Genomic DNA, 13,902 nt, shown 5'->3' with positions numbered 1-13,902 from the left:
GTATAATATAGTTTTATAAAATTGCATTTCTGTAGCACCTCTCATCTAGGGATCTCAAATTACTTTATAAATATTAATAAATTAAGCCTCAATACTCTCATGAGGTATTATCATCCCTCATCTCTGCAAGAATCTATCAGTCATAAGGGCTAAGTATAACTCAAAGTCTATGAAGTAGACAAAATGATTGTTTCTGGGGCCAAACCTAGAGCCACAGCCCAGCAGTCTGGGATTGCCTTTCCAGCGTGATTATTTAGTAGAACATAGAAGTATTTCATAAAATTAAAAAAAAAATTGACTTATTGGATAATTCTACAGATAAACTCTGGACATGACAGAGCACTTGTGTAAACTTTATGACCATAGATCATTTATCCTCTAATTAGGTCTGTCCATAGAAGGAAATGCTCTGGAGGCTTTGCTGCCCAATGCATATTTAGAGTAGTGCGTTGAATGATGTGATCCCCATAATAAAAATGTGTTCAACTCATTTCACGTCTCTCATCCTAACCAGATTTGAAACTCTTGGTTTTGGAGAAGACCACCTGAAGCTTTCTGGAAAGAGGATTCTGACCCAGAAAGAGAGTTTTTTTCCCCCCTTGTTGATAGTAAACATTATGAAGGTCAGCTTTGATGGAATATTAACAAGATTGGAATTTCCTGCACACAAGACATAATGCATTAAAATAAGAGTCAAAAACAAGCTCACTGCCATTCCCAATCATTTTCTTTTCTAATTTATGATGATAGTCTTTCCATTCCACTAGTACATCAGGAGGATGTTAAACAACAGCTACTAAAGTTAGACATTTTCAAATTAACAGGGCTGGATGACTTGCATTGAAGAGTTTTAAAAGAGCTGTCTGAGCTCATCACTGGACCGTTAATGTTGATTTTCAATAGATCTTGGAATACTAGGAAAGTTCCAGAAGATTGAAAGACAGCTAATGTTGCACTAGTATTTAAAAGGGGTGAACAGGAGGATTTGATATCTTTTTTTGATGCGATTACAAGTTTGTTTGATGCAAGTAGTAGTGCTGATATAATATACTTGGACTTCCATAAAACATTTGACTTGGTACACAACATTTTGATTAAAAATAGAATATAAAATTAACACATTAAAAGCTGGCTAACTGATAGGTCTCAAAATATAATTATAAGTGGGGAATCATCATTGAACAGGGAGGTTTCTAACGAGGTCCCACAGGGATTGGTTCTTGGCCCTACGCTATTTAACATTTTTATCAATGACCTGGAAGAAAACATATCACTGATTAAGTTCACAGATAACACAAAAATTGGGAGAGTGGATGAAGATGACAGGTCACTGATACAGAGTGATATGTATCACTTGGTAAGTGGGGTGCAAGTAAACAATATGTGTTTTAATATGGCTAAACATAAGTATATACATCTAGGAATAAAGACTCCATACTTACAAGATGGGGGAGACTATCCCGGGAAGCAGTGACTCTGAAAAAGATTTGGGGTTGTCATAGATCATCTGCTGAACATGGAGCTCCAAGCACAATGCTGTGACTAAAAGGGCTAATGTAACCCTTGGATGCATAAACTGGGGAATCTCCAGTAGAAGTAGAAAGGCTATTTATGAATTATGTTACAATGTTGACTTTGATATGACCACTGTCTTAGCCAGTTGATAGTTTGCCAGTTGTAGAAGGCAACTCAAGGAGCTCCATATCTTTAATTTAACAAAGAGAAAGGTAAGGGGTGACTTGATTAACAGTCTAAGTACCTACATGGGGAACAAATATTTATCTAATAGCAGGTTCTTCAAATCTAGCAGAGAAAAGCAGAACACAATCCAATGGCTGGAAGTTGAAGCTAGACAAATTCAGACTGAAAATAATGCATAAATTTTTAACAGGTAAGGCTACTAACCACTGGAACAATTTACCAAGGGTTGTGGTGGATTCTCTATCACTGGCAATTTTAAAATCATGATTGGAGGTTGTTCTAAAATATGTGTTCCAGGAATTATTTTAGGGAAATTCTATGGCCTGTGCTATACAGGAAGTCAGATTAGATGATCACAATGGTCCTTTCTGGCCTTGGACTCTAAATAGCATACCCTAGGGCAGTGGTTCCCAAACTGGGGTTCGTGAACCCCTGGGGGTTTGTGAAATGTTACAGGGGGTTCTCGGGAAAAAATTCCCTAATGGCAGATAGACCTGTCCCTAAGGACCCCGGGCAGCAAGTGGCCAGCAGCCCGGAGCCCCTGGACTTCCAAGAGCTAAGCAGATCAAAGCAAGCATATCTATCACACTGAGGAGATTTAAACTTCAAGACTCCTTATAAGAAATGGAAAGGGAGGTGGATATTGTTTGCTGTTTTTAAAATGAAATAAGCAGCTAGTATTGTTTTTAAAATGATTATGAAGAACAAGTTTAAGCTTTGTTGTAACGTGCATTGTTTGCCTTGACTGCTCAAGACCTGAATGCTTGTGTAGGAGGAACTCTGAGATGGCTTCTTAAATACCTTCATGCTGTTTCACATCTGATACTCCTTGATGAAACAGAGGTGCCTTGTTTTATAAACAGGCTTATTCAAAGTGATACACGCTATGAAAGTGAGATCTTGGAAGAGTGTTGCTGTTTTCATAATGTAATAAAAATACTGTAATGATAAATAATAATTAATAATAAATAGTGTGTAATAAGCATGTCATAAAAACAAATTTTATATTTCCAAGATCACTGCTTTTATAATTTATACTCAGGTAAAGGAGAAAATCCCTTGAAATATTCATTTTTAGGAGGGGGTTCGCGAGTCTTAACATTTTAGTGAAAGGGGTTCACAGGTTGTTAAAGTTTGGGAACCACTGCCTTAGGGAAAAGTTACACTTGTTAAGGTCAAAATGTTGCTGCTTCTATTGCACATCTTCATTATGTAGTACTATAAGCTAATCCATATTGGATATTAATTTTTACCACAAAGTTACAGTGGTATATCATCTTTGGCTGCTTCTATGTTAGCCAGATAAGAAAACAAAACATTGTAGAAACAACTTAAGCATATACAATATATTAATCAGAAATGCTTTCCATACAATAACTAATTTACATTACATAAGAAGTTTAAACTTTCTTGCCAATTTAGCTGAATTTAAGATGAAGGGTATCACATTCATGCTGTACTGCAAAATTGGACTGCAGCAATTGTTTTAAGGAGTAACAAACAGAGGGACAAGTGCCTAAGCTTTGTTGGCACTCCTTCACAGCCAATGCCTTCTACAACTGGCAAACTATCAACGGGCTAAGACAGTGGTCATACCAAAGTCAACACTGTAAAATAATTCATTGCATATTAAGATAACAACCTACACTATCATGGAATAATACCAATCCCACTTCCCTCTCCAGTCTGGAAAAACTTTGATATTTTCCCCATCCAAGTACTCACAGACTATGATCAAAACACCGCTTTACCTATTCCTTTGTAAACTAACAAGAGTCTCATCTCTGTAAAGCAGGCTGTCCAGACCTTTAATAATTCTTGTAGCTTTTTTCTGAACCTTTTCCAGATTGTCAACCTCAATTTTAATAGTGTGGACACCATGTTCCAGTAATATTCTCACTGATACCATATATAGTGGTAATACTATCTTCCTGCTTCAACTTGATATCCTCCTCCTTATACATCCAAGGACTGAATTTGCTCTCTTAGCTGTCAGTTGATTATCCACCATGAGCCCTAAATCCTTTTCTGAATCACTGCTATCTAAAATAATCCCTCAACCTATAAGTGTGATGTGTATGTCTGCATTTAGCAGTATTAATACACATTATGCTCAAGTGAGCCCAGACTACCATGCGATCCAGAGTGCTCTGTATAATTGACCTGTCCTTACAATTATTTATCACTTCACCAATCTGTATCATCTGCAAACTTTACTAGCAGTGATTTTATGTTTTCTTCCAGTTGATTGATAAAGATATTGAATACCATCAGATCAAGAACAGACCCCTTGAGGGACATTTGTGAAATAGTACCACTGACTGATGGCTGCCCATTTGCAATTACTTTTTGAGATCTATCAGTTAGCCAATTTTTAATCCACTGTGTGTTTTGTATAGTGCTTTTTTATTTTCATTTTAAAAACAGAATGTCATGTGATACTAAGTCAAAAGCCTCATTGAAGTTTAAGTGCATTACGCCAATAGTTACTTTTGCCAATGAAACTTCTGCTCTCATCAAAAAACTGTATCAAGCTTGTTTTGACAAGACTTACTTTCCTTATGCTGATTTGCATAAGTTACGCTGCCATGTTTTATTTATTTTTTCTAATCCTGTGCCACTCTCATCGTGATTTTTTCTGGGATCAATGTCAAGGAAGTTGGTCTATAATTACCAGAATCATCACATGAACCCTTTTAAAATATTGCCGTCACTTCAGCTTCTTCCAGTCCTCTGGAGCTTTCCCAGTATTCCAAGATTTGTTAAATATCAATATCAATGGCTCAGAGAGTGATTTCGCAGATTTTAAAGTCTTGGATGGTAATTATATGGTTCTACAAGTTAAAAGATGTTTAAACTGTGGCAGTTTCTGTTTAACATCCTCCCAAGTTACTGCTGGAAGAGAAAATATTTCTTTATCACCAAACTGTTGTTAAACTGTCCAGCTTCTTTCCAAATACAGAACAGAAATATTTATTAAACACTTCTATTTGTGTTCTATTATTGACTATTTTAACATCCTTATCTGTAACAGACACATACTATTGTTGGTATTTCTTTTGTTCCTCATATTAAAAAAAAATTCTATTTTACTGTCCCCTTAATCTTACTGGCCATATATTTAAAAAACTATACACTAATGCCTTTAGCTTTCCTTATCAACTGGCTACATTTAATGGTGGCTGAAAATAAGAGAAGCAAGGGAAAGTCAAGGAAGTGCATTACTTTACCATTGCATCCCACATCACAGTGACAATCTGCACACAACTTAGAACCACAGAAGCAGCAAAGCTTACAAAACTGGAGGAGAGTTGAGTCCTACACACTGACTTGGAGATAACAAATCCTGCTGCTAGCTGGTGTATAGGCATAGACCATATCAAGATAGTGAACAGGGAGCAGCAGAACCTGTGCCTCCTCCAGAGTGAGGAGTCCTGCTAGTAGAAAAGTATGCAGAGAACGAGGCACCGCAAGGACAAGCAGCAGTGCTTGAGCTACTCTCTCCAAGGGCACAAAGCACAGCAGATCCAGTATTACCATGGGCACCTCCTAGCAGGCTGATCACACAGACGTCACCTTTCCAGGCTGGGATAACTGAACTCAACAACTGGGAGAAGGTGAGGTTACTTACCTTGTATGGTAGCTGGAGTTCTTTGAGATGTTTTGTCGCTATGTTGCTCCACATGAGAGGTGTGTGTGTGTGTGTGTGTGTGTGTGTGTGTGTGTGTGTGTGTGTGTAAACACACACACACACACACACACACACACACACACACACACACACTTTTGACTGGAGATTTTTGTTAGCAATGTCCATGCCGTTTGTCCCCCCATGCTCTGCCCAGCCACTCCAGTTCCTTCTCAAACTCAGAGCGTGGAAGGACACAAAAGTTGAGGGGAAAGGAGGGTGAGTGATGGGGCATCCATAGAGACAAAATATCTTGCAAAACTGCAGTTACTGTACAAGGTAAGTATCCCCTCCTTTGTCTTTGAATTATCATCCCTATCGGTGCGCCATATAAGAAGACTCCATCAGTGCAGAAGAGGGAGTGGATTCTGGTGTCTGCTCTGGAGGTATGTGTTAAGACATTGGAGGAGTGGGAAGGGGGCATGGTTGTCTAGTCTGGTGTGAAAGGGGATGGTGGTGTCTCCTCCTCTATTCTCAGCTCCTGTTCCTCTGCAAGGACTTCTTGAAGAGGACATGGAGGGACCTGAGGTGTTGGTGGCTGAGAATCTTATGTGAGGTCAAGGCAAGGGGCACAAGGGTTCCAAAAGTCCCACTGAGGAGGGGAATAAGGAGGAGAAGGAGCAGGGCCCCAGGGTTTTCCTGTTGGCAGATTCCTGGGGTCTTGCCCTTAGGAACACCTCAAAGGAGAAAGGATGGAACGAGAAGGTGGTATAGTATTGTATGAATATTTCTGAATCAGAGGAAGTGTCCTCTTCTGTGTCCAGTGGTGAAGCTGAGGTCAACAGTACCTTTGTATGAGGATGACTGGGGGTGGGGGTTGCTGGTTCTAGCTGGCACCTGGGTGCAGGTGGGAAAACCTTCCTGGTACGGGAGGGAGAGTCCTCCTCATAGGGGACTGATGTTCCTCCAAAGTCTGAAGGTTCTTGTGAGAGAGGAACCTGGATAATACTAGTGAGCCAGGGGACTGCTACTCCGGGTGAAATACCTCCAGCAGTACTGGGGACAGTACAGATGATCAGTCTGCATGCTCTGTGTGAAGGTAGATGGTACCAGGTGAATAGAAGATGATTTCTTCAAAGAGTCTTTACTCCTTGAGGAGTCCTTCCACTTGGAAGAGTCTGATGCTAGTACTGACTAATCAGTTGTTCAGGGCTGTTCGGCGGTGGCCTTCTAGTTACAAGAAGCCTTTCTTGGTGGTGCTGATACCTCAGTACCATGACAGGTAGGAGCCTCAGTGGTATCCACACAAGAATGTGAGGTTTCTTTGTTCCCAGATCTAAGAAGGACTTCTCTTCTCTCTATCAGGGAGACTGGGGTCTCTTATATTTAGAGGTCTTCTGAGAGACTGATGCTGTCCGCTGGCCTCAGCTTGCTGGCGATGGAGGGCTGGGAAGAGTCAGGCCCCCCAAGTTTAAGGAGGCGCTCCATGAGAAGCTGTTTTAATCAGTCTTCCCTCAGTTTGAGATCTGCTCTTGAAGCTGATCTTACACTTTGATAGGATGTGAGCCTCTCCAAGGCAGTGGAGGAATCTAGAGTGCTTGTCACTGTGGTGAAAAAGACCTGTGGCAGATCTGGCAAGGCTTGAATTCTGGGGTTTTGCGTATAACCCACTGGCTGAGAAGGCCCAAGCAAAAAGGGGGGCCCAACCTTAAAGAAAAAGAGAGAAAGAAAACACCCCCTTTCCTCTCCCCTCCACAAAGCACAAACCATGTTAAGTGAAAACATTAAAATAAATGAACGAAAAAAAAACACTGTGTCAATTAGACAGACACTACAGAACTCAGTCTTGAGCTGCAGGCAGTTGAGAAGGAACTGGAGTGGCACGGGTCCGCTCCTCCCTCTATACATTTTAGGCAAGGTCCAGTTTAGTTACTAACGATTAAGATCAATACCATTGTTAAAGCCAATATGCAGAACTTCAAGCTAAAATTCAAAACATACACCAGTTTGTTTAATATGGCTCCTAAAAATAAGAAGCTAGCAAATTACCGTATTTTACATTCTAACTATAAAACTGCTCTCTACTTTAGTATCTGAATGATTTCCAGTAGTGCTTGAGCAATTTAAAACTTCTTCAAAAACATGTTAAAGCAGTTGGGAATTAAAAACCAAAAACCAAACCAAGCAAACCAAAAAAAATCTAAGCCACAATTCTAGGTCATGATGAAAGACAAACACTACTTTGGCCAAAGGACATTTTGGTCTTATGTTGTGTGTTAAAAAAACAAAAACAAAAACAAAAAAACGGTGAAGGGGGACATAAAGGATGGTCATGATTCTTTGCCAAATATTTGTGAAATAAGTATTTTAAAAATAAATATAAATCATTTTGTTTGCTGTTTGCATGTTAAAACAGATCTAACTGAAGGCTATTAAGTCTGACAAGGTGGGTGAGATAATCTCTTTTATTGGACCATCTTCTGTTGGTGAGAAAGACAAGCTTTTGAGCATACACATAGCTGATGAAGAGCTCTGAATAAGCTTGAAAGCTTGCCTCAGTCACCAACAGAAGCTGGTCTAATAAAAGATATTACCTCACCCACCTTGTCTCTCTAATATTCTGGGACCAACATGACTACACCACCACAACCAGCATACGACTAATAAGTCTTTCTTTCAAATATTCTTTGAAGAGCAAATGACTTCAACTAGGTTTCAGTAGCTTCAGTCACATGATTTTTACCTGAATGTCCTGTGATATTTCAGCTGTGGGAGGCGGTGGATATTCTTCACACACAGCAAGGCTCCGAACTAGCTTTAACTTTGTATTTGACTAAAGAAAAGTATTTTTAATTAAAAACTACAGTTAAAAAAACAAATGTACATCAGAATACCTCACACTCAATTAATTGATATTACTCCACTCAATTAACTGCCAAATGAATAACAAATTGGCTGGAATATGCATGTTTAATATTTTAAAATAAAGTCAATCATTTTTGAAAGGGAAAAATAAACAGTCACAGCTTTGAAGTCATCATATCACCACAACAGAATAATTCCAATTAATAAAAAAAAAATGAAATAAGAGGTGTTGGAAAGGCATTTCTTCTCTCTAGCAATAAGAAGCCACCAAAAATATAAAGGCAAACCACAAAAGCAGACAACTAGGCAAGACAAAAATCCAAAAGCAAAACAAAATCTTTACTGCCAAAAATAAAGGCTATAACTAAACTCAAGCCATTTTTCACAAAGTGACAAGGCTTCATCAAGCATGAAGGACTTCCGTAGCATGCCAGCACACAAGTCTACTGTACCTTGGACCTTTTTCCTGTTTGTCCAAAAGATTGCACTGGCCGCTAAACGGTGGGCACAACAAAAAAAGTTCATATTAAGCTTTATACTTAGACTGTAGGAGACATTTATTAATGCAAAAATCTGCAGAGCAGAAAGACAGTAGTTATTTAATAGATTTGATCATCATGTAAGTAAACACATGTGTTTTTAGCCTGACGTTTGTGAGTTACCCCATTTTCCATGGCAAAACACCCAGGCTTCTCATCTTCATTTTGCATCTTGCAAAACATGAGTATGGGGTGGGGGGAGGGGGGGGAGGAGAGACTTACCAGTTTTGTACAATTGTTTTACTTTATAAAGTCAGGACCAGTTAACAGTCTCCGGAAAGTCTTACGTTTGTAGTTCTCATGGGGCAATTTCTTTGGCAACATTACAAGAAAGTAGATTTTATAATCCTGCTACTGTTCCCTGAAAAACCCACCTGAAGAGCTGTTTATAAGAAGCAGTGCTTTTTTGACAAGGGAAAGGAGTAGGAAATAGCCCACTAACCAAGCAATGTTTCCTCTCCTCCTTTCCTCCTCCCCGAACCCCAGTCAGAAAACCTGACATTTAAAGAAAGAACAATAAAAAATTAATCAATTTTCTATTTTTATATATAAAATAAAATTAACTTACTACGTGTCTCTAGCTATTGTTATGCCTTCTCTCTCTCTCTTTCTGGCTTAACTCCACCTTTTCTTTATTCTTTCCTGCAATATACAGGGGTTACCAAACTTCTTCCACAGTGCGTACTACTTAGGGCTTGTCTACCGATAATTTTTGCATCAATTTATCTATACTGGTTTAGAAACTGATGTAGCTAAATTGGTGCAAATCCCAATGTGGGGTTGCGCAGTTATACAGGTATAAAGATGCTTATATTGGTATAGCTTATTGCTGTTACTAAACTGATATAGTTAAATTGGTACAAAAACCTGTGTGTAGGCAAGCCTTTGCAGAAATTGTTTTGTGGACTATCTCCCCAACTGCTTATGTGGAAGAGAAATTAGTATACAAGGAGTAACAACCTTTTAAAGAAAATACTACAGAACCACTGAATATTGGAGAATAAAGTATTCAGATTTATTTTATCTCCAACCTACTGTTGTGATGCCATCAACAGAGTACCTAATGGGGCATCTCTTTGGAATGAGTATACAAGAGAGGGTAACTTTACTTCATAGACCTAAAAGAAAGGAGTGAGGGTGAAAGAGGTAATTTAAGATAATAGATTTGCTGAAATGGCTCTAATCATATGTACTTGGGCATTCAGCAACAGTAATGTCTGCTCTTCAATTATTTTAAAAAAAAAATCACTTTTGCAGATCATCTTATCTTAAAAGCATCAATAAATTTCAACCATGATCTCAAAAAAAGCTTTCACCTATGAAGTAGAGTACGTCATAACAAAATGAGGAAGTGTGAAAGGCTTATAGTATCTCTGGATAACAAGTGTTATCAGATGTTACTGTCTTTCCCCACCCTCACCAAATTAGGCCTTTGTGTTATATCTGATGAAGGGCTAGTGCCTTAGCCCTGGTCTACACTATGAGTTTAGGTCGAATTTAGCAGCGTTAGATTGATTTAACCCTGCACCCGTCCACACAACGAAGCCATTTTTGTCGACTTAAAGGGCTCTTAAAATCGATTTGTGTACTCCTCCCCGACGAGGGGATTAGCGCTGAAATCAACATCACCGGGTCGAATTTGGGATAGTCTGGATGCAATTCGACGGTATTGGCCTCCAGGAGCTATCCCAGAGTGCTCCATTGTGACCGCTCTGGACAGCACTTTGAACTCAGATGCACTAGCCAGGTATACAGGAAAAGCCCCGGGAACTTTTGAATTTCATTTCCTGTTTGGCCAGCGTGGCAAACTCAGCAGCACTGGTGACCATGCAGTCCCCCCAGAATGTTTCTACGCTCCCCCTATCATCTCCGTCCTTGAGGTTATCACAGATTAGAAGGTTGGGAAAAAAAAAAAAAAACAACAACAAAAAAACACGCACTCACGATGACATGTTTTTCGAGCTCATGTAGTCCTCCCGCACTGATAGGGCACAGCGTAATGCACGGAGGCATTCAGTGGCAGAGGCCAGGAAAGAATTGCTGTGTTTGCTTAACGGCAAAAGTACCATGCCTCGCTAGCGATCCTGCCCGAGCCAGGTCGCTGTGTCACATGCACTCCGCGCTGTGTCAGCCTTGGGCGGGGGCATGGCCGCTTTGTGAGCAGGAAGGCCATAGATATAGACATTGCATTAGGTAGCTTCTGTAGCTAGAGAAAACATGCCTGTGCATTCAGCAAAGTCTGTGGCAAAAAAAAGAGAAGCCCCGTAGTGTAGTGGTTATCACATTCACCTAACACACGAAAGCCCCTTAGTGTAGTGGTGATTACGTTCACCTAACACGTGAAACGTCCCCGGTTCGAAACCGGGCGGAAACAGGTCACTGTTCCTTTTTCTGACTCCCCTCCTGCATTTTTAGTCTTAGAACAGACCGCGCTGTGAAATTTTACTTTGAATTATATCAATTATGAGCTAAATAATATGGAAGCTTTCTCTAAGTTATAGAGCCGGATTCCTTACCCTTTCAGCTGCTCTGATAAATTAACATTTTTGTTAGGGGTGGGGAGAAATTTTCATGAAGCTTTTTATAGGGACTAAATGCTATCTAGGACTCTGAAATAATCTTAACGTAGCCCATAGAGTGCAATCCTTCGTTCTGGATTTGTCATTTCACAAGTTGAACTGCTCCTTACTACTGTCCAGGCTTCATGAGCCATGGGAGTAAGGGGCAGGTTGGGGTAGGTGCGACCGCGCGGTAATGCCGGCTGGGAGAGCAGCCTGAGGCAGAAGCCTCCAGCTCGCATGATATTCCAGGCAGGACTGAATCTCCATGAGACGAAACTTAAAGAAAAGAATGACCTGGAGTCACTCCCATTCGGTGCTCTAAGAGGAGGATAGCCATATCTGTCCAAGCACCCCGATCAACCTCACTGAAGTCTGTCAGCTGAGCAGGGCTGAGCGGGACCCCGGCTGGCAGGAGCGGAGATTGAGGGAACTGTGGGATAGCTACCCACAGTGCACCGCTCTGTAAGTCGATGCTAGCCGCAGTAGTGAGGACACACTCCGCTGACTTAATGCACTTAGTGTGGACATACGCAATAGACTGTATAAAATCGAATTCTAAAAAAATCGACTTCTATAAAATCGACCTAATTTCGTAGTGTAGACTTACCCTTAGTACAGCTTTTGTAACAATGATGAACATGGAAAAATACTGAAGTGTAGGCTCAATTCCTGTATTATGGAGAGTCTCTCTTCTGATTCATTAGAGAATGAATCATGTACAAAGTTGAACAAATAGTATTTCAGCATAACACAGAATATTTAAAAGAGCACACTGCAACTAGAGGCCCTACCCATTCATCTACTGATTAAATTGTAATAATCGTACCCATATATAGTAGAGTAGGGTTGAGCATTTGACTAGTCCTAAAATAATTGCTCAATTGACCGGTCAAATAATGTCAAAAATGGTCAGTTATTTTAAATCACTAATTTATTAGAACACTAACAAAAGATTGAAACTTTGTAGTGTCCAATAGGCTTAGTCGTAGATAGAGACTTGTGACTAATTACAAAGGACAGTTTATTTAACAGAGTTATTTTAACTCAAATATGTGAAACAATGAAATGAAGCTCTAAAATATGAAATTACCACCTTTTAATGCAATGTTAGGTTAGCATTTAAATGTAAATGTATTCAAGACAGAGTAATTACAAAAGAAAATAAAAGTGAAATTAAACAAACTCATAGCAACTGTACAAGGAAAAAAATAGTTTCTAAATGCACTTATGTTAAGTAGGCAGTAGGACAACTCTTCAAGCAACTGTTCATCTTTTTTCCATGTGGGGATGGTGGTGGAGAGATGTAATGATTGTGAACCCTTCTCTTCAACCCCCAATTCCTTTCTGAGTAAATTTCTGTATGTTTGTCTAGGCAGTTTAGATTTTTTTGGACGTTTTTCTACATTTTCAAATGTATTGATTTCAATTAAAACACAGAATACAAAGTGTACAGTGCTCACTTTATATTATTTTTGCTTACAAATATTTGCACTGTAAAAAAGATAGACTATTACTTTCAGGGCCGTCCTTAGGCATAAGCAGCAGTGTAGGGCGCCATGAAATTTGTGGCACCAAATTGCCCCAAATTTCATGGTGCCCTAGGCAGCTGCATGCTGCATACGCGGCAGCACCAGCCCTGCAACAGCCCTATCCCCTGGCCCCCCCCCCCCCCCCCCCCAAGGGCTGCGCCCACTGCAAGGGGTAGGGCCGTCCCTAGGGGGATGTGGGGTCCTGGACAACTCCCTCCATCCCACCTCTTACCCTACCCCCTGCTCTGCCCTCAGCTCGCCCCCATTCCACCTCTTCCCCCAGCAACCCTGCACTCACCGGCAGCAGCGGGAAGTGGAGCAGCCCGGCCCTAGCCAGCTCTACTCCGCCAGCTCCCAGCTGCAGCGCTCCGCTTCCCGCCGCTGGTGAGTGTGGGGAGGTTGCGGAAAGGATGCCGGCGGCAGGAAGCGGAGCAACGTGGCCCCCCCCGCCCCCGCCTCCCCTGCCCCCCCCCCCGCCGGGGGGGCGGGGGGGGGGGGGGGGGAGGGCCGCGGGGGTAGGAAAAGTTCCCCTCCCCCAGACTCACCAGTGGTGGGAAGCTGGGAGCTGGTGGAGTAGAGCTGGCTGGGGCCGTGTCGCTCCGCTTCCCGCCACCGGCAATCGTGGGGGGCGTCCTTTCCCCAACCTCCCCGCACTCACTGGCGGCGAGAGTAGAGCTGGCTGGGACCCGTCACTCTGCTTCCCACCACCGGTGAGTCGGGAGGGGTGAACCTTCACCTAACACACACCCCTGGGGTAATGGCGGCAGGGCTCCAGCGGTGATTTAAAGAGTGCAGGGCTCCCTGCAGCAGCCGGAGCCCCAGACCATTTAAAGCACCGCCGGAGCCCCACTGCTACCGCGCTATATGTGAACCCGTGTTATATTGGGTCGCATTATAGCGGGGTAGAGGTGTAGAATGTTTATTCTAGAAGAGTCCAATCAAGATGCTCAACTTTCAGTTAGTTCACCTCCTCCCTCCCACCCCCCCAAGTGGTATTAGCATTTAGTAAACTGAGTTATCAAGACATTTAAGTAAGCACCATGATACTATCAAAAACATAGGCTGCTACCTGCATCAGG

The 13,902-nt window shown here is 41.3% G+C and overlaps 1 protein-coding gene across 5 annotated transcripts in view; it reads right to left on the bottom strand.

Moving 5' to 3' along the window:
• The window catches only part of R3HDM1 (R3H domain containing 1), a 138,335-nt gene that overhangs the window by 76,119 nt on the left and 48,314 nt on the right, over window positions 1–13,902 (bottom strand). For 3 of the 5 annotated variants that reach the window (XM_026647432.2, XM_026647434.2, XM_026647435.2), the window contains exons 4-5: window positions 8,647–8,688; window positions 8,073–8,162 (exon numbers count right to left, since the gene is read on the bottom strand). The exons of the other annotated variants lie outside the window; for them this stretch is intronic. In XM_026647432.2, coding sequence (XP_026503217.1) covers window positions 8,073–8,162; window positions 8,647–8,688 — 132 coding nt within the window. The remainder of the gene's footprint in view (window positions 1–8,072; window positions 8,163–8,646; window positions 8,689–13,902) is intronic. 5 annotated transcript variants of the gene reach the window in all.

Source organism: Terrapene carolina, unplaced genomic scaffold (genome assembly GCF_002925995.2).
Source record: "Terrapene carolina triunguis isolate 2854851 unplaced genomic scaffold, T_m_triunguis-2.0 Scaffold62, whole genome shotgun sequence".
NCBI classification, from domain to species: domain Eukaryota; kingdom Metazoa; phylum Chordata; order Testudines; family Emydidae; genus Terrapene; species Terrapene triunguis.
This window is presented reverse-complemented; position numbering and strand designations above follow the sequence as displayed.